This window comes from Anabrus simplex, chromosome 3, assembly GCF_040414725.1.
Source record: "Anabrus simplex isolate iqAnaSimp1 chromosome 3, ASM4041472v1, whole genome shotgun sequence".
NCBI lineage: Eukaryota > Metazoa > Arthropoda > Insecta > Orthoptera > Tettigoniidae > Anabrus > Anabrus simplex.
In genome coordinates, this window is record NC_090267.1 from 489,616,004 (window position 1) to 489,638,729 (window position 22,726).

The window sequence follows — 22,726 nt, forward strand, 5'->3', positions numbered from 1 at the left end:
TTGAAGACAATTCATTCAAGTGAAAAGTATGAGAGCGTGTCACAGTGACCTCACACTGCAACATGTTAATGTAACACTGTGTGTTGTAATGTAAACAAATGTAATAGCATAATAGGTTAGTAGGTTTTTAAGTTTTATCATGCTGTAGTGAGTAATAATGTACAATTCGTTGTATGCTTTTTACGCTTGTGATCGCTTAGAATGGAAGATAGGAAAACTTAAAATGAACGAGAAAAATCGGCTATCAAGTTCGTTGCTAGATCATATTTATGATCATCTTGATTTATGAATTTCATTTTCCGTATTGACATTTACCAATCTTCATAAAAGGAAAGAAAAATTCCACCTAATCAATACATTTATTTTCTTGTAAACTATTACAATCTAGGACCGGTTTCGACCCTTCATAGGTCATCCTCAGCTATATCAGAATCACATTTGCATTTCTATCTTATACCTCTGAAAAACCTTCATGATGTATTGTTTCATAATTTTTCAGTGAAAACTTATCTAAAAACTTACAAATTTCTAAGCGTTGTGTTAAAATTAAAAATTAAAATTACAAAACTTTGTCTATTATATACATGCCCTTGGGCTGACAGAATGCATCCTTGGGTTGATTAAGCACATATCTTAAGTATTGCTTATTCTGTTAAATCGAAACCCTTTTATACTTATGTACAATCGTGAATAGACTATCAGTAAATTTTTTTTTTTTTAAACTTCTGTAGTAAATGATAAGCATTCAATTTAATAGACATTCATGTTTTATACAATACATAATCAACATAATATGAAACTTGTAATTTTATGCAAGAAGGAACTGACATTTAATCATTAGGTTTAAAAGCCAACCATACACGGCATATTCAAACATTATCAATATCTGATGTTATACAAGACAAATTGTTATAATATTTTACCACATAACAACGCAAGATCCAAGCAATAAGTATTTTAGACTTTAAAGTACAATGATTAGACTTTAAAGTACATTAGTGTGTTTATGTAAAATATTTTATAGAGGTCAACACGCATTTATATTTTGCCTAAAATAATATCACTCCAGCAATAAGGTATAAAGATGTAATATGATATTTTATTATAATTATCACGCAAGCTTTATTTATCAAATTTTACTGATAGTCTATTCACGATTGTACATAAGTATAAAAGGGTTTCGATTTAACAGAATAAGCAATACTTAAGATATGTGCTTAATCAACCCAAGGATGCATTCTGTCAGCCCAAGGGCATGTATATAATAGACAAAGTTTTGTAATTTTAATTTTTAATTTTAACACAACGCTTAGAAATTTGTAAGTTTTTAGATAAGTTTTCACTGAAAAATTATGAAACAATACATCATGAAGGTTTTTCAGAGGTATAAGATAGAAATGCAAATGTGATTCTGATATAGCTGAGGATGACCTATGAAGGGTCGAAACCGGTCCTAGATTGTAATAGTTTACAAGAAAATAAATGTATTGATTAGGTGGAATTTTTCTTTCCTTTTATGAAGATTGGTAAATGTCAATACGGAAAATGAAATTCATAAATCAAGATGTTAACGCCAACCAGGCAAAGAGTCAAGCATATAAATATAGGAATATCAGAATTAAATTAATGAATACAATTAAGAACATAGCATTTTTGAAAGAATGCCTCGCTCATGACCTAATTCCAAAGTTTTTAACTAAATATAACAACAAACATAGAAACACAAGACAGACACGTGACACTTTAAAGAAAACCAATAAAATCTGGATAAAAACTGAAATAAAATTTTTTATATCGTAAAAAACAACACTTGAATAATATACTATACCCTTTACATTTGAAAGTATCCCAAGAGCTACCACTTAGCTATTGGGATCACTTCCAACATGTAACGAATGAGAAAATTGAACATCTAGCCATAAAAAAACAGAACACCCTAGACAAGAAATTAGAAACCTTGAAACGAACTCAGAAAGAAAAACAGGTGACTCACCTTGCAGAAAATAATAACTTAGCTCAGTCCACAGGAGATAGTATGCACCAATTTTACCCACCATTAAAAAATCTCACGGATACAATATTCAGTAAAGCAGAGTATGAAATTTTAAGCAAAGGTCCAAAACATAACTGGAATAACGCCTCAATACTACAGAACGTTACCACCGCAATAGCAGAAACAGAATTAGCCATACAGAGAATTCCGCATGAAATACGTGAAGAAGTTAGACACGATATTGTAAAAAAACTCCCGCAGTACATCAACAGAATACAAAAAAACATATCTAATAGCAATAAAATGGACAAAACACACATTAATAGCTTAAAAGAAAAGGTCAAACGTGATAATCTCCTGATAACAAAAGCCGACAAAGGGAACACAATGGTAATTATGAACAAAGATATATACATTCAAAAAACAAAAGAATGTTTCAATAATAACATTCCGTACAATACGTAAAGACCCCACAATTACAGTACAAAGAAACCTAAAAAACTTGCTTAAGAACACACGTTTTTTACTCACCGAAGCAGAAGCAAATAGCTTAATAATAATGAACCCCCAGTTACCGAATGCTAAAGCTCTTCCCAAAATTCACAAAGAAAATACCCCTATGAGAACCATAGTAAATTATAGATCTAGTCCCACATATAATCTCTCTAAATTTATTCAGAAATTTCTAAAAAATCACTATTCCTTTCAGGCTAATAAGAGCATACGAAATTCCATAGATTTTTGCAACAAAACAAAGAACTTTAAGTTAGATAAATATCATTCCATAGCCTCCTATGATGTAACAAATATGCATCCAAATATCCCCACTGACAAAACCTTAAACATAATCAGAACTAATCTCAAAACATATAGTAAATTAAGCACATTGGAAATTGAGGAATTTATGATATTACTCAAATTTGCAGTCAATAACAATTTCTTTAAATTTCACGATACAATTTATCAACAAACAGGTCTACCTATGGGATCACCCGCCTCCGGAATAATAGGAGATATATACTTAGACTACTTAGAACATACTGCATTTAGTAAAATTGAAGGAATATCTTTCTGGTGCAGATTTGTGGATGATGTATTCGTCATCATCGACAACAGAACAACCAACGAAAATGCAATATTGGATAAAATAAATGCCATAGATACATGTATACAATTCACCAAGGAATCTGAGAGTAACGGTCAACTAAATTACCTAGATCTAACGGTTACTAGACACGAAAAACATCTCACCTTCAAAATTTACCGGAAACCTACACATACAATAAACACCATAAAAATAGATTCTAATCACCCTAATCCACATAAAAAAGCAGCATATCAAAGTATGATTTATAGAGCGTTTAATATACCGATGTCAAAAGCAGATCTCAAAGATGAACTACAACTAATTCACGAAATAGCTCAAAAAAATGGTTATAGAAAAGAAATGGTTAATTCCATCATTCGTAAGTTCAAATCGCGACCCAACACCACTCTGACAAAAACAGATCAACCCAGAAAAAATTACGCAACTTTCACTTTCAATAATACGGGCGTATATTCACTAACCAATGTTCTGAGGAAGCATAACATTAAAATAGCATTTAAGACTACACAAAATAATAGGCATGTCATATATAATAGCAAATCAGTAAATAGTAGTAACAAATATCTTCAATCAGGAGTCTACCAAATGGAATGTAACAACTGTTTAACAAGTTATGTGGGGCGTACAGGCAGGAATTTCACGACTAGATATAATGAGCACGTAAACGCAATTAGGCATAATCATTTCTCGGCAATAGGGCAACATATGCATGAATAAAAGCACACTTTTACGGACATAAATAACGATTTAAAAATATTAAATGTAGAACCTAAAGGTCCTTTGCTTAATATAAGTGAAGAATTATATATAACACTAGATCAGTATGCAAATCCTAATTATAACATAAATGAGTTATCCGAAAAAACTAACATTTTGTTCAATAAAATCATTCCTATCTTAAAAAACGACTACGTCAAAATAGTCAACAGACGACGTCATACACAAGGTACGGCGCAGACAGCGAACCTCAGCGACTCCGCCCATACACACGTAACAACCTCCCCTACTTATCCCTCCGCCCCTCTCACAACAGACAACACTAGAACCATCAGTACGAGGTACATTACTCGTCAAACGGCCAAGAAAGTTGCATTTCAAACATCCAGCAGTAAGTAAATTAATTCAGGCTTTACAAATTCACACAATATTACACTTCTATTGAAATCCAACTCACTTCATTCATTTTGGCTTACAGACTTTACCAGCCTTTAAAAAAAGGGAAAGGAACCACCACAGTCTTACGGCATTTGATGGGAGAAAACTCCAGAAGTTAGGCCAGAACTGAATCATACATATATTCCATAATTTAACACGTATCAAGCTTATATTGATCCATTTCACAGTTATACAAATGGAACCTATAAAGTTCAACATTCGACATATATAAGAAAAGGCAAATTATGGAAATATAACGCAAGAATCAAGGCCAACACGTTTCAGTGTCACTAAACACACTGACTATATTACTGGACATTCAAGTGTTTTTTTAAAACTTCTGTAGTAAATGATAAGCATTCAATTTAATAGACATTCATGTTTTATACAATACATAATCAACATAATATGAAACTTGTAATTTTATGCAAGAAGGAACTGACATTTAATCATTAGGTTTAAAAGCCAACCATACACGGCAAATTCAAACATTATCAATATCTGATGTTATACAAGACAAATTGTTATAATATTTTACCACATAACAACGCAAGATCCAAGCAATAAGTATTTTAGACTTTAAAGTACAATGATTAGACTTTAAAGTACATTAGTGTGTTTATGTAAAATATTTTATAGAGGTCAACACGCATTTATATTTTGCCTAAAATAATATCACTCCAGCAATAAGTTATAAAGATGTAATATGATATTTTATTATAATTATCACGCAAGCTTTATTTATCAAATTTTACTGATAGTCTATTCACGATTGTACATAAGTATAAAAGGGTTTCGATTTAACAGAATAAGCAATACTTAAGATATGTGCTTAATCAACCCAAGGATGCATTCTGTCAGCCCAAGGGCATGTATATAATAGACAAAGATTTGTAATTTTAATATTTAATTTTAACACAACGCTTAGAAATTTGTAAGTTTTTAGATAAGTTTTCACTGAAAAATTATGAAACAATACATCATGAAGGTTTTTCAGAGGTATAAGATAGAAATGCAAATGTGATTCTGATATAGCTGAGGATGACCTATGAAGGGTCGAAACCGGTCCTAGATTGTAATAGTTTACAAGAAAATAAATGTATTGATTAGGTGGAATTTTTCTTTCCTTTTATGAAGATATTTATGATCAGGTCCTGCTTTTTTTCTCTGAATCTGGTCACTCTACATAGAATTAATCTAGAAAAGAAAAGTATATACGACTTCACACTTCCCTACCCGAGGCAAAAATACAGTGTTAACGGGAATATCGAAGATAGGTGCCAGTGGAACTGCTCCAAAATTTTTAGTGGATACTTGTAAACTGTCAATAACCTAAATAAGTTCTTAAAGTCAATCCATTCAAATTGCAAGCATTCGTAATAGAATTAAAAAATAATCACACCAAACTGAAAAGTGTTAAAATTCCTCCAATCCTGTTCCACACAACACCAATACAAATAAACAAAACTGTAAAGAACCTTGGCCTCATTTTTGATAAGTACTTAAACTGGACGGAGTACACGACAAAAATTTGCCAAGGAGTAAACATTCTTTTCTTTGCACTCCCTTAAAGGTTTACGGGATCTCCTTCCACTAATTACAAGAAGGTTACTTGTTCAGAGCTTAATTCTACCCATCTTCGATTAAGGTGATGCAATATACTGTACAACAACCTAAACACCGAACTTAAAGCTAAACTTCAGCGGGCTTATAATACATGCGTCCATTTTATATTAAATATGCCCAGGTATTGTCGTATATCACCCAGTCTGGAACAGCTTTCGTGGTTATATTTGCGAAGCGAAGAAAGCTTCACTCTGTCTCGCTTGTCCACAACGTCCTCCGTACACACACACCAAGTTATCTGAGAACGGATCTTAAATACTTGTCATCCCCAAACAGTGTACCAACCAGGTGGGGAGTGATTTCCCTGATTGAAGAAAATATTTAATTACTTGATTAAAAACAATCTCAGACTAAAATTAACTATATTTACTTGAATATAATGTATTTAATTGTTGAAAAATTCTATTTTAATTTTTCAATACTTTGTGCAAAAATGTACTAAGTGCTTTCTCACTGTGATATCGAGATTGCTTCTTCCTAATAGCAAAGCTCTGGTTTTCGTTTATGCAGTAACTTTTTACCTTAATATTTTAGGCAATTTACTATCAATCTCTGCCTGGAAATAAATGTTTCTGTATATGTAAATTGTAGATTTACAAAGTTTACATGTACTTAAAAGATTTACAATGGAATAAATTATAATAATCATGAAATTTTCTGTTATGTTGATTAGCGCTTTCGAGGGATCAAGTTTATATAGCTTACCTACAATTCATAAGTGACACACACGGACTATATTACACTACAATACAGGTAATATTTACAGTATTTACAGTCTTCACAGTGTTATGTCTTTTACAGCTGTTCATTATGATACACACGGAAGCAGATCATGTTATATAACCTGTCTCGGCTTTGCATAATTTATAAGATTCCATTCTGAAACACAATAGTTTTCTTGGTATGTAACCTTTCCACCCTAACCACCCTTTCCATAGCAAGAGGTTCTCATCAATTGGCACTTTGCAATCAGGGGAACAAGCTGAAAATTTTGCTAACAGGTGGTCAAATACTGGATTTATCTTGTATGTTTTGGGAGGAAGTTGTCCATTATTAACCTCATTGTCAGAGATACGTAAAAAAACTGTGGAGGAAAATATAATAATAATAATAATAATAATAATAATAATAATAATAATAATAATAATAATAATAATGTTTTTGGCTTTACGTCCCATGAACTACTTTTACGGTTTTTGGAGACGCTGAGGTGCCGGAATTTAGTCCCACAGGAGTTCTTTTGCATGCCAGTAAATCTACTGACAAGAGGCCGACATATTTGAGTACCTGTAAATACTGCCGGTATGAGCCAGAATCGAACCTGCCAAGTTGGGGTCAGAAGGCCGGCCAGCGCCTCAACCGTCTAGGCCACGCTATTCTGTGTCATCAGCTCATAGAAAATAGGCGTAGTGAACAAGCGATTGCGAGAAATAGTGTGTCCTAATTTAGGTTTCTGTACAATCCCCCGCGGCAACACTGACCATAAGCGGCTTTATTTCGTCCTTGTTAGTTCGGACACAGTCTTGATCTCGACTCCTTTGTTTCATCTTACTAAACTGGGTTTTATGTGCGATTTCCTGCATGGCTTCTTTTGTCTGTTCAGCTATGTTCTGGCATATCTCGTCTTAAAAAAGTAACTGAAATATTTCGCTCAGTTTTGTTTTCCCTAAAAACTCTCCCTTTACATCACGATGGAATTTTAGATCAAAGCAGGACTTTCTTTGTCCATTTTCAGTATAAGTTGACGAAGAACTTGCAGTGGTTAGATTGTAATCTGTATTATTGTCACAACTATCACTGTCATGATCGCTACTTTAAATGGAATCGAACACGTGTTGTCTCTTTTGCGACTGCTGAACATTTGCATCAGCTATGCCCGAACCCTGAACATTCGAGCCTGTAGTACTTATTCCAGGTAAGTTCCTGTCACGAATTCCCCTTCGGCAGTACTTACTTCAATAATATCGCTATTCTCCCCACTAAATTCCAACATTTCGTTTATCATGACCCGTAAATAATCTTCCTCTAACGGTGGGGGCCCGTAATTCGTTATAGATATTTTAGCAGAAAAAATGTAAGAAATAGGATCAAATAAAACCCTAGTCTCTGCAGTTTGGATGGAAATCATGTATTGAGCCTGTATTACAGATGCATACGATAATAAATGTTGTGTAACTCGCGGTAAGCAGACACTCCAGTCGTGGACTGGAGATAATAAATCGGGTCACAGTTCTAAAATGTCATTAGAGAGGTCTGTTCAGTATCATAATCTCTAAAAATCCCTTCTACAGCAATATTATTACATCCAAGGGACGATTAGGCGATGAGCTAAAGCTTCAGTGCGAAGCTATTAGGCCTTAGGCCGTTCTTGCCCGGACTAAGGTGTGTTCTTTATGATGCAACTCGTGGATGACATATTGGTATTGGGAAATATAGTTGGAAAAAATTCACATCAGAGGGCAGACTCATCCAGAATATGCTGCTGATAAGGAAATAAACCTCTGCAGGCAGGCAACTGAGGAAAAAAAAAATTGAATCGGTGGATATATCCGCATTCCACGCCCAACAAGCGACTTGTAGCCGCGGATCTTGCTGCATCGCCCACCGAATGGGTTAATATTAATTATATTGCCCCCTATTTCTCGGACAAGCTCGGCCTGTGCACGAGAGATCCAGAGGTGGATTGTTTGTAAATGGGCTGTCTTTATTTTAGAGGCATTTAAAGGAACGAGAATTGACGACAAGGAAAAAAAAAAGAAAAAGAAATTTAAAACCACAAGCTTGACATTTATTCTAATAAGCAATAAATTAATCACAAAAAAATATTTTTGCTGTTTTCCAAACATAAATCTCACGGAGTTAATGACTTGGATTGAATTACAAAATGGAAATTATATAGATCTTCGTTCATGTCGACAAGGATTCGTTCTGTAAAAATAAAATAAAAACCAAAATTAACCCTCCATTGGCTTAAAAATTGAAAATAAAGGAGGATGAACCTCATCCCAACTCAGTCTTGACTTTACACAACATTTGAGAGCAGAACATTGCTTAATTCATCTTAACAAAAATTAAATTCAAACTTTTCCACTAAATTATGTGGCTGATAAACATAGTTTCCCTTTTTCTATCGTAACTGTACATTATTAATGCACTTCACATTATCTTTACTTTCTTAATCGGTGAAAATCTTTCTGGTAATACTCTTGACACTATTAAATTAATTAATTGAATGATTTAAGCTCTCAAAAATAATGAATTTGCTCAATTAGTGTTTGTTATGTTATCACATGGCTTTAGGATTAGTGTTAAATTTTAAAACAATATTTTTTTTGCTTGAAAATTTTTAAATGAATGAATTAAAAATCATTTGTGACATCACTCGATTTTACATTATACTTATTTCAAAATTTACAATCCTCCTTCAAATTTAACAATCCTTGCTTTTGCTGTGAAACTATATGATCTTATTCGCTTTTAGATTTAAGGTATTGAAAAATTAATCCTATCATTAACTTTATCAAAAAATCCCTATGCACATCAAAGAAATTGACCAACAAAAGCAACGCCTAAATAATCTGGGCCACTGTGGTGTATACGTGGTCAGATTAAAACACATGAATCACAAAATATCACATTAAAATATTACTAACGACTGCACTCATACCCCTCCCTCTCCCCCTCCACACACAAACAGTACATGTAATTTATGTACACTATTTACACACAAATCCTAGGTTCATTATTATTATTATTATTATTATTTAAGAATATTTATCATAAGTAGAGTGGATTGGATCAGATAGATGAGCCTGCATTATTTAAACATACTCACCACAGTATGAGACCAGTGATTGAATTTCAGTAGTCACTTTAAAGAATACTGTAATTGCATTGCAATGGCGATCTAGTAAAATTTAATATATTAATCAGAAGATATGGTAGAAAATAACCATCGCGACCATCACAAGGGTTACACTTGAAAGTCTTCAGACACATGGTCGATGAGTGCCAATAAATCTATTATTATTCTCTAATACTTGACATGTGACTCAAAATGTGCTCCACAATTATCTCAGAAGGCTGTGTTCCCATGACACACGCTTCCCGAAATTCCATTAAAATCCCGCAGGACCACCATTATTCTAGGCAAATACATAAAAATTAGAGCACTCCATAAATCATCCACAAGAACAATCCACACTTATTATTGTTATCAGTGATTATTAGATCTACCATCAAAATCTGGATTAATCTGAAATCAGATGACACAATCCTAAATAATATTATCGAATAATGCATCAGATGAAACTCACCCACAATTTGATAGTGAGACGTTATTCAGATCATCTTCCACAATGTTTCATAAAGTCAAAATCATTAATTAAAGCCATTTTTATCTGAGAGGTCAAATATTATTAAATCATGTTTTAGAAAATGGCATAAGAATGGAAAAATACTCGGATGACAAGCTGCAATTTTTTTTTGCTGTCTGTTTTACGTCGCACCGACACATGTCTTATGGCGACGGTGGGATAGGAAAGGCCTAGGAATTGGAAGGAAGCGGCCGTGGCCTTAATTAAGCTACAGCCCTGGCATTTGCCTGGTGTGAAAATGGGAAACCACGGAAAACCATCTTCAGGGCTGCCGACAGTGGGGCTCGAACCCCTTATCTCCCTATTACTGGATACTTGCCGCACTTAAGCGACTGCAGCTATCGAGCTCGGTAAAGCTACAATTAGCTACTCTAATAGAATCCCAACTCACAATCACACATGTAACAAGTCTACCATGATCCCAATGAAATGGAAGATAAAAAATATGGCTAAATAATGCAAATCTAATAGGAATACTTGCTAAGAGATCATTTAGTTTCTACATAGACGAACAGATAGATGACATAAAATTGTACTCAAATTTTATGACGGAACTTGATCCTCAGGAGATGCATTCACGCTCCCATGCTGATGCTCATCCTTCTCGCTCTCCCTCTTGATGCTAGCGGTGCCTACATGATTAGCAATTCATGGTGACGGCAAAGTCCAGGTCCAATACTGAATTCATTATTCCTCTTGATGGTAGAAAACACATCTCGAAGTAGACAACGATGATATTCTTCACGTTCAAGTTGAAAATAGCTGCAACTGACACAAGAAAATTTTAGAATATGCACGAGCCAGTCCAAACTTCACGAATTTGTCGAAGACAAAACGTAACTTTGGGCTCACGCTAACACAATGATCGCAGAGGTACGATAAGATCAAGTCAGTAAGTAAGAGAGTGATTTAATAACTGTTGATTTTTATAGCCTCCGGTTCAGGGGCATGTCTCTTGTATTAAATGACTATTGGTTCATACTGTACACATTCATTGGTAGAGATCATTTTGGAATTGCTTGGCAGCTAGCAGTCGGGCACACGAGGTGGTCCATAACATTGAAGAGTCCAGTCCAGTCATGTGACTGCTACATGTTGTCGATGGAAGGGACGGCAGAAAAATCAATACTTGCCCTCGCTGAGAACTTGTCAAGCCACTTGTTGAATGTTAACACAGCTCTCTACCAATAAAACTTGGCCTTTCTCACACAAATAAATTATGCCGCTTGTTGCAGGCATGTAAATAATTGTTTATTACACGCCAAAATTAATGGGGACAATATGTAATAAGGAATCTTAAGACTATGTAGTTTGTACAATGTAGCATATATATAAGATTGTTTGGCATAACAGCAGGCTTCATAAAATTTAAACTGCAATTTTATCTGGTTGTCGTAGTATGCGTTTTCAACCAAACTTCAAGATAAACGTGCAAACTGCCGCATAAATTTAAACTGCAATTTTATCTGGCTGTCGTAGTACAGGCCCTAAATAAATGTAGAAACTACCTGAAAGAGAAAACATATGGCAATAGTATTACACCTGGAAATGAAACAACTTAATTAAAGTAGAATGACTTGTTTCGCTGTTAAAAGAACATCATCATTTCATTTCCAGGTGTAATATTCCATATGTTTTCTCTTTCAGGTAGTTTCTACATTTATGTACTCAGCAGACTGAAGAGCCTAACAGTTATAAATTAGCCGAGTCGAAACTGAAAAGAAATGGCTTAAGATATTACAAATTTATTATACTTTGTCAACTGGCAACCTCTGGTGAGAGGAAGTAGAAATAGATTTTCATTCTCTCTCTTTTCTTTTTTAGGTCCTATACCCACCAATTCGCTTCAGGTTATTTTGATCCAAGAATTGCTGAGCATCATGGAAGGAGTCGAGGGGATGTATATTGTTCCAAATCCACTAAGGGACAAGTACGAAACGAGGACTTTTACCATCAGCCATTGTGTTGGTAAGTTCATAGATAACTTCCGGCTCGTTTGATTATAAATTGTATATGACTACTAATGCTTAAGTCAGTACCGCATTTCTCCGAATCCAACATGACCCTGAATGCAACACGACCCTCAAATTTTCCTTCAAGAAGATTAAATCAAGCTTAAAATGTCCTCTGTGAAATCATAATCTTATTTATAACAAATTTCAAATGTAATTTGAGAAAAAAATAAAGTTAAAAACTTCATGGTTGTTCTGTATTTAACTGAAAATCACACAAGTAATTTTGGTGTAAGGAAATCCACCTTTTCAATACATACAAAACTGTTGCACATAAATTATACTACAATATTTTTATTATTATGAAGGTACCAGTTTCGACATGTTTCAGTGTCATCAGCCTTTTGTAAAACCAAACAAGAGAATAAATTCACATATAGCAACAATATACACACACACTAGGTAAAATTTGTATAATGACACACATTTAAAATAGTTTATATAAAATATGAGGATTGCTACGCGTTGGCGTCGTAATAGTCTTACATTGTCTTGGTACATAAGTTGAGGCACTTTCTGTAATGTTGGGCTTTGGTATGATAAAGCTTAATGAACACGTTAAAATTTTGATAAATATCTTATGCATAGTGAAATGCGGCACTGAGGAATAATCTGAGCGCTGTTGTTGGCATAGTCTTCTTACCTTAAAATTGTACTATGCATGTCGAAAGGTGGTTTTCAGTGTACATGTAGGTCCTAGGATGATGTGTAGGACCAAGGTTCCTCAGTTCAAGCGGAACGTGAAACGATGTTCTATAAAAGGCAAGTCGTATGAAGCAAAGGTATAGAGAGTTATAGTTTGAGACACACCTTGCTGCAGTATGCCTATAAGCTTACTCTATGGAGAGGAGTTGACAACTGGAGCTGGTTTGTGGGGGTAGAGTAGAGGTAGATGAGAGAGGGGAGGAGGGAAGGGCGGGGCTTGGGGAGGAACCGCCTACGGGGGCGTGTTGGGGGCGGAGCGGCTAGGAGTGGGAAGGAAGCTGCCGTGCCTGGTGTGAAAATGGGAAACCATGGAAAACCATCTTCAGCGATGGCAACAGTGGGATTCGAACCCACTATGTACCGAATACTGGATACTGGCTGCACTTAAGCGACTGCAGCTATCAAGCTCAGTTCTCGAAAACGTAATACCTTTAAGAACCGTAATAAGAAATTCGCAAAGAACCTTGGCTATCTCAGAAATTTCATTTAGGTTTAAATTGGGGTTGAAAAACTGATCGAGGTGTATGAAGCAATTTTTGGTGACATCTAGGAGAGGGCCTTTTCCTAAGGTCCTGAGAATCTCTAAGTCTTGGTCTATAGTGGTAAAATTATGTTTCACGTCATGCATATGTTGGCCCACTGCTGAAAACCTATTGTATTTAATAGCATTGATGTGTTCCATGTACCTAATTTTGAAGTTTCGTCTGGTCTGTCCTATGTACGAGGAATTGCAGTTATTGCAACTAAACCGGTATACCCCTGACCTCAAGAAGGTGTTATTTTTATTTATTGTGTTAGAGTTATGTATTATTTCCACATTCGTATTATTGGTATGAAAAGATATCTTGATATTATGTTTCTTAAAAATGTTGACGATGCTGTAAACGTTTTTGTTTAAAGTGAAGGTAGAATATGTAATAGGTTGGATTTTTTTTTTTCTAACGTATTTAGTTGATGCTTGATTTTATTTATTATTCTTTCTATGAAACAGTCATTATATCCATTAAAGTTGACATTGGAACGGATTGTGTCTAATTCTTTCTTCAAAATTTGCCTTTGACATTGATATTTTAAATGCGCGGTCGACTATGCTATTATAAGTAGCACATTTTTGTGTGTAAGGATGTGTAGAATCCCGTCTTATGATTGTAGCAGTTTGTGTGGGTTTTCTATATATACTGTATGTTAAGGAGGATGGGAGCCTGCTTATCGTGAGATCTAGAAAGTTAATTTGTTTGTTGGATTCCGACTCGAGGGTGAATTTAATATCTGGATCTATACTGTTGAGGTTGTCAAGAGTAGAGGTAGCACTGGTAGTCCTATCGTCTGGTATTATCAAAGTATCATTGACGTATCTAGACCAAAACAGAATATTGGCAAAAGTGTCATTGTTGTTAATTATTGTATGTTCTAAGCAATATAGATATATTTCCAGTAATATCCCTGAAGCCGGTGACCCCATTGCTAGTCCATCCTGTTGATATATGATGCTGTCAAAGATAAATAAATTATTATTGACTACTAATTTCAGGACCTTCATGAGGTCTTGGATCTCAAGTTTTCTTAGGGAACTGTGTATATTTAGATTTCTTGCAATGATGGGAATTAGTTTTTTGATAATACTGGGATACATATTAATAACTAGCTAATGTACCCGTGCTTCGCTACGGAATTCTACACTGTATACAGAATTCTAGGTTAGGTAGTGAACACGTTGTGAGCAAGATTGTCTTAAATTGTATAGCTCTTAACGTTACCCTAGAAATGCAACGGGAGGTCACTAAACATCTTTTCTCATACAGTATGAAGACTGACGGAATTTTCACTGTAATGGTAGACCCTATTTCATACCATCAGTCACAATCAGGTTGGGATGTTTTCATTATAATGCCTTTTTACGTCCTCAGAAAGACTGTCTTAGTGGTTTTTCCCAACTGAAATGAACATACAATGACGTCAATAGGAATGGCACAATTAAAAGCAATGCTTTCATATTACGAAATACTTGTTCAAATGAAACACCACACATTTTCTCACTTTTAACGAACAGGACTACACTGCCTATCTAACAGTCCAAAGTTCCAGACCTGGAATGACCAAACCGCAGACAGCCGTGATCCGTGAACACTCTTCGGCGGGGAGAGGGTCGAATAGTGGAGGCTCCCAGGGCAAAAACTATGCCCAATTACTATTCTGTTTCCTAGGAGTACCCGATGAGTCGGAAAATATCAATTCACTACACAATTGGTGGAAAAATCTATCTGACTTGAAGGCAAATTTTTTCTCCAAGCCAGAAGAGAAATCCCCTCTTCAAAAGTGAAGAGAAATAAGCTTTTCTTAAGAAATGGCTCTTTTCAGAGTTGAATTTTGCATTATTTAGTGAATATTGTGGTGCTATAATTTGGAAAATGCTTAAATTGTTCTTCTTCTTTTTTTTTTTCCTATTTGCTTTACGTCGCACCAACTCAGATAGGTCTTATGGCGACGATGGGATGGGAAAGGCCTAGGAAGTGGAAGGAAGCGGCCGTGGCCTTAATTAAGGTTCAGCCCCGGCATTTGCCTGGTGTGAAAATGGGAAACCACAGAAAACCATCTTCAGGGCTGTCGACAGTCGGGCTCGAACCCACGATCTCCCGATTACTGGATACTGGCCACACTTAAGCGACTGCAGCTATCGAGCTCGGTAAATTGTTCTTCTAGATCAGGCCATACTACTACTACTACTACTAAGTGAGGCTCTGCCTTAAGTATGCACACTGCTTATTCAAAACAGCGCGTCAGAGTAGGGACCGAATAGCTGAAATACTATGATGAACCAGCTTGTTACGTACCAACTGTATAAGAAAATGTATGAACCAGGGGAATGGCATGCTAAAGAAGAAAGTTTTCTAACTTTCTGGCTATTTCCCGCCAATATTCAGTCAGGCTGTTATACTTGGTACGCAGCAGTAATCCAATCTATCGGAGTTGAGAGGCAGCATAAGAGACAAAGAACATCACAATAAACAATGGTCAATGTAATGTCATTGTTCGATATTATAGGCCTTCCCATTTGGTTTTCTTCCGACTCTGAAATACCACTCTTATCATTGTCGGTATGGTAAAACTGAATAAGAGATAAATGATCGGAAATTGTATTCTCTATACAGTAACTTTTTATATAGTACTTTTCGATAGGACCAATAACATTGGTATTTAAAAATTACATTTTAGGCACCTTCCCCTAAACTACAATTTCATCCAGGATGAATAAAGTTGTTTATAGCTTAGACTGTAGCTTCTTTTTCTCTTACTCTATATACCGATTTTCATTAAATTCTGTTAACCCATTTTCTCGTGGCTCGGCGTTGATATGGACTCGCCAACAAAAATACAAATTCATGAATATCTGTGTTATCCTAGCTGGTACGGTAAAAATGTATAAGATATAAATGGTCGGAAATTTAATTCTCTATAACTTTGGTTATGTAGCATTTATCGATATGATAACTAATAATATAAATATTTGAGAATTACATTTAGGCCTTCCCCTAAACTACCATTTCACTCTGCATGAATAAAATTATTCATAAGCTAGATTGTAATGACGTATCCCTCGACTTTGCATACCAATTTTTATGAAGATAGGACTACTAAAAACATAAATATTTGAAAATGAAATTTTAGGCCTTCCCCTAAACTACCATTTCTATTAGCATGAATAAAAGTATTTATGGCCTAGATTGTAGCGACTTATTCCCCGACTTTGCATACCGATTTCCATTAAATTCTCTTCGGCCGTTTTCTAGTGATGCGTGTACATACATACAGACAGACAGAAATTACGGAAAAGTAAAAAGTGCATTTCCTGGTTACTGTGGACATGACTGATACAGAAATAGCATTATTTTCAAATTCTGAGCAATGTACAGACAAAACTCTTATTTTATGTATATAGATGTCGAACAAGTGGATGGAATAATGGGGTTGTATTTCAAAGTTATCTAATTTCTTGATCAGCTCTATCTTTTCCTGATCATTGAAAAGAAATGAGGAGTTTTTAAGGGTTTGTTTCAATGGCGTTGGATTTGCTGGGTAGGATCTTTCTTCACTATAGAAAAGGAACTATTGTTAAAAAAGTTTTTTGTTTTATTTTTGTACTCATCTTTGACCATAATGACACTCGTATTCCCTTTGTCCGCTTTTGTGATGATGAGGCCATTATCCTTTTCTTTTCTTTTTAAGCTTAAGGACCTGTTCCTGTTCAACGAATGAACTTCTGTTATTATTATTGTCATTATTGTTATTATTATTATTTATTATTATTATTATTATTATTGATTATCGTTTTATTTTCAGAGGTATATATTTTATTCAATTTCCTTTTTACGCCTAGTCTTACTTCCTCTTGTAAATCTAAAGGCATTTTATTAATGGTAACTTGGTAACTTCTGATTCTATGACTAAGTTGGAAGCAGTGTTCAGTTTATTAAAATTGGGCCAGTTGTGTTTAGGGCCTTTTGCAAGGATTGCGTTTTCCTCATAATTTAATTCTATTTTTGATAGGTTAACCACCAGGATATGAAATTGCTCAATGAGGTTGTAAGGGATAGAGGGTTTTTTAGTTACTCTTGCAATTTGTTGTTAAATGCTGATTTATTTTTGAGTGTATTAAGCTTCCTCTCAAGAGAAAGCTGTTTTTTAGATAAGACCTTAAATAACAGGAGCAGGTCCTTAAGCTTATGGACAAAGACGAGTACATAAATAAAACAAAAATATTTTTTAACAATACAGTAGTTCCTTTTCTATAGTGAAGAAAGATCCTACCCAGCAAATCCAACGCTGTTTGAATCAAACCCTAAAAAACTCCTCTTTTCTTTTCACTGATCAGAAAAAAAGCATAACTTTACAATATGAATCCGGGTCTGCCCACCGCTAAAGCATTCCCCAAGATCCACAAGGCCGGTGCCCCCATCCACCCAATTATTAATTATAGGCCTAGCCCGCTTTATAAACTTTTTCAGTTCATTCAGAAATTCTTAAAGAATAACTACAAGTTTTTGTCAAATAAATATGTAAAAAGCACTATAGAGCTGATCAAGAAATTAGGTAACTTTAAAATACAGCTCCATTATTCCATCCACTTGTTTGACATTACTAATATGTTCAAAGATATTAAAGAAAATAAAAAGTGTCTCTCATTAGCAACCAAATTGAAACACTACAAAACAGTCACCCAGCCACAAATTACATATGCAAGTGAAACATTACTCAAAACAACAAACACAGTTGCAATAGATAAGAGTACTCAAGTTAGAAAGGAGAATAGTGAGAACCTGTTTAAATAAAAATCATCAGGTAAAATGAATCTGGAGACTAGCTTCCAATGAGACTGTTTATAAAGAAAAATAGACCTGTGACTAGCACAATGAAAAAGAAATGAAGTATCATTCTTAGGCCATCTAATACGGTCACCAGAAAATAGAATCAGTAGAAAAATAATAGAAAAATTATGGAAGAGTAAGAATAACAATAATATTAGATGGATCACAGAACTTAAAGAAGACATGAGAGAGTTGCACATTACAATAGAAGATTTAAAATACAAAACCAATACACTCGAAATATTGAAAGATAAACACGCTAGACAACAGACAAAAATCAACAAGCAGAGAATAGGGAGAGTGATTCCAGAAGCAGAAAGAAAATTATATTCAGCAAGGATGAAACAGTATTGGGCTGACAAAAAGAAGAAAAACCTCCATAACCTTAGTCCTATGTTGGCTAAAAAATTAAAATAAATAAAGAAAAAACAAAATCCTGTTTATATTTGTTCCCACCTCTTATTCCTTTGTTGTACGCCCATGGAACTTATAAAGTATTTAGTTTTCCCATGGACTTTATGTGGTCGTCTTTAGAGGGTCTCCCAGTCTTGTTTAAGGGAAAGATAGGTTATAAGAAATACTGAGGTATGTGCACTTTGGTCTCTGTAAAACTAGATCCATTCTTTTACAAACAGGCAGATTTACTGTATTTAGATTGATGCTTTCACGACATAATAGCAATTCGGTACATTTCACAGCTGCATTGAAAACCTACAACCTGCTTTCCAGTCATTGACCAGGTCAGGGATGTAATGAATGAATCAGATATAGCAGGGATGGCGAACCTTTTCCAACTAGTGTGCCATTTTAGGTCTGGATTATAATTCTGAACTGTTTACTGTGCCACTTGTTATTTTCGTTTGTAATGGATACAAACCCCACCCCTACTCACCACCGCCACCACCGACTTCCGACTTCCATCCCTACTTCCAAGTTGTGTTTCATAATATCATATTATACATATATTGCAAAATACAAAATACACGTGATTGCATGTTTCATGGTCGTATTTTGCAAATACCGCAAAAATACTTGTCTTCACAAGGTTCACTGTAGAAAATATCTGCTTGCAGGCGTATGATGACCCAAACAAAGTAAGTAGCGCTGTAGCAAGTTTCTTCACGGCCGAAAACGTTTGTGGGAGACTGTTCCACTGTTCAAGTATTACATTCTCTGGCTTCTGGAGAGAGTATTCACCATCCACAGCACACTCGATTTTCACTAATGCTTCATCAAGTTGTACGAATTTTTTCACCCATACACGCTGTTTTTAAATTCAGTCAACTCCATTTCCAAACTGTCAATATCTAATCACTCAAAAAAAGACAATTTGTGCAATATGAGGTTTTGAAATAAAGTGCAATACTTTCTCCATATCTCGAAATTGGGATAATTTCTGGGCAACTATTTGTCTTAAAAAATTCACAACAATAAACAGTTACTCGCTAAGAATAATTACGCGATGCTGGCAACCACACACAAGCCAAACTTCACTAATTCACTGATATGGGTGAGCGAATGGCTCGTCGGCTGCATCTGACATTTATTTCACTTGACTTCTGGACCTATGGGTGTTGCCATAATGTGCGTTCGAATGGAACTAGAATTTAGATATTCCGTATTTATTTCTTAAACCTGAAACACTATGACTAGACGATGAACGAGATATGTATAGTTTACAGTACAAAACATACATAAAAATTTTAATATATGCATGTGGTGTGCCACCGAAATCGTGTTTGCGTGTCACCTAATGACACGCGTGGCATAGGTTCGCCATCCCTGAGATATAGGCTATTATTACGATGGGGTCGCCACTCCCAAAGTGATTTACATTAATGAGTGATAGATGCTATGAAATGAGAATGGAGAGTGGTGCTGGAATGAAAGATGACAGGGAAAACCGGAGTACCTGGAGAAAAACATGTCCCGCCTCCGCTTTGTCCAGCACAAATCTCGCATGGAGTGACCGGGATTTGAACCATGGTATCCAGCTGTGAGAGGCCGATGCGCTGCTGTCTGAGCCACAGAGGCTCTCACAGCTGCATTATCAGAAGAAAATATTGTCTGTTCGCAAGGAAGACTTCTCTAATAATGAAGGTTTGAATGCCTTCCTGTTGGTGTACTGTAAGCAATGTAAATAATTTCGCCTCGTATTCTTGACACGGCAAAAACCCAAAAGCTATTATCATATCTAAAATTTACTTTGCATTGGCATCTGCTATTTCAAACAGATTTTTGAGTAGCATTGTTGTTGTAACCTATGACTTTATTAGGAAGTAACACTAATACAAAAGTGACATCTATAGACAACAGTAATATACAAATAACATTAATAAAGTGCAGATGTATTAGAGAATAGAGTCTTGTTTCATCTTGTTTCTGGATGTCCACTATAGGGCTGGTAAATTGCCTTGCTTTTGTTGGGTTGGGTTGAGTCCTGTGCGCTGAAGTAGGTGTTTCAAGTCCATTACTGATCCAGTAATTTTGCAGATGGCACACTTTTCTGTCGGGTATATTTTGGTTCTAGCTAGATGTGCAGCTAAGCAGTCATTTTTTCTTTCCAATCTGAATATCGCCACTGCTTCTTTCCTCGCCTTGCTTTTATTTTTGTCCCATTGGTTATTTCCATTTCTTCATTGTAGTAAGTTGGGTAGATTCTTTCATCCATTTCTCAAGGGTTTTATTTATGATTATCTTCTTGATTGAGTTAGATGCCAGAGGTTTGATTCTTATGTATGTACTAGTGCCTTTTTTTTTGCTAGTTTAACTGCCAGTTCATTGCCTTCTACTCCTACATGTGCGGGGATTTATTGTAAAGTGATGTTTCTCTTGAAAGTTTTTAATTTTCTTAGTAGATGTTTGTCATGAATTCTTGATGAATTGGGGTTTGGTATTTGAGTATTGTTGTGTGCGATATAAACCATGGGTGAATGTTACTGCTGAGGAGCAACTCCTCCCCAACAAAGCTTGCGCAGATTCATGCAGCATGTGGCCATGAATTTAGCATAAAGTTCTGGCTTCTGGTAGAGGTTGTTTCTAAGTATGTGCACAATGGATTTGTTTATCTTGGAAAGATAAAATGCAACCTGCTAATGAGTCACTGCCTAAAAATGTTGTAATGAAACTCATGGGCCCTTACCTCAAGAAAACCAGGTGAGTTGGCCGTATGGTCAGGGGTGCGTGGCTGTGAGCTTGTATCCGGGAGATAGTGGGTTTGAATCCCACTGTCGGCAGCCCTGAAGATGGTTTTCCGTCGTTTCCCATTTTCACACCCGGCAAATACTAGGGCTGTACCTTAACTCTTTCGCTGCGGAAGTTGACTTTTGTTGACTTACTTCCCTATAGCATTCGCTGCGGTAATTGACTTTTGTCGACTTGGTACTTTCCTGCTATAGTTTCCGCGCTATTCTTTAATAAAGGTGCATTCGATAATACAAACATCTATAGTCATGTATTGACTATGTAGTAAGCATTGTTTGAGAACGTTGTCGCCAATACTGGACCTATGTTTATTAGTTATCTTTTATCCGCCCGCACGCCAACATTCCTGTCAGCTGTCTGGCCAATAGCAGGCTTCACTGAACAGCTATGAGTGCACAGAACAACATTAGTAATGACAGTGAAGAAATCTTCAAACTTTTCGTGGCCATTTCTGATTCAGACTGTTCAGTAAATTTGGACAATGAAACAAGTGATGATGTACATAGTGATTGTTCATAAGAAAGGGCCAACAACTAAGATTTTCATGAAGATTTTCATTCTGTATCGGACTAGTGGGTTATTAGTGATGCCATAGAAACTGCACTAATTAATGGAAGAATAATGAACAATTAGCTTCAAAAAAGGGCAATTATTGCTCCTGACTTCAGAAATTCTGTCATAATGGGACTTCTACAAGAGTATCAGCACAGTCCGCCGGCGAAACGAGGAAGACCTTCTGATTACATACCTCAAGCGTGCCTGACAGAGAGGCACTTTCTTGGGGAGCAGCAGGACAAGAGTTACAAACCTAATTGTGTTATTTTTTCCATATTACCAGCAAAATGTTCAAAGAAAGGAAATGGACTGTGCAAGAAAAACAAACAGTATTTTTTGTAAGAATTGCCCACGACAGCCTGCAATGTGTCCCGTTCCATGTTCGGAGATGTATCGCATCAATGTGTGTTCCAAGGTCAAATGTCACTGCTAGTTTGCGGAAATTGAGTTTAAAATGATGCAATGGTGTCGAATGTCACTATCCTAAAGAAAAAATAAAGTTTCAATTCATTTGGAAAATATGAAAAAAATTACTTTTTTCCGTAAGTGTTCTGTTTAAAAATAGCGCAGCGAAAGAGTTAATTAAGGTCATGGCTGCTTCCTTACAACTCCTAGGCCTTTCCTATCCC

General features: G+C 35.5%; 1 protein-coding gene across 1 annotated transcript in view; it reads left to right on the forward strand.

The window, feature by feature from the left end:
* The window catches only part of LOC136867464 (gamma-tubulin complex component 2), a 165,707-nt gene that overhangs the window by 29,939 nt on the left and 113,042 nt on the right, over positions 1–22,726 (forward strand). The window contains exon 5 of the mRNA XM_067144671.2: positions 12,083–12,226. Within this exon, the coding sequence (XP_067000772.2) occupies positions 12,083–12,226 (144 nt within the window). The remainder of the gene's footprint in view (positions 1–12,082; positions 12,227–22,726) is intronic.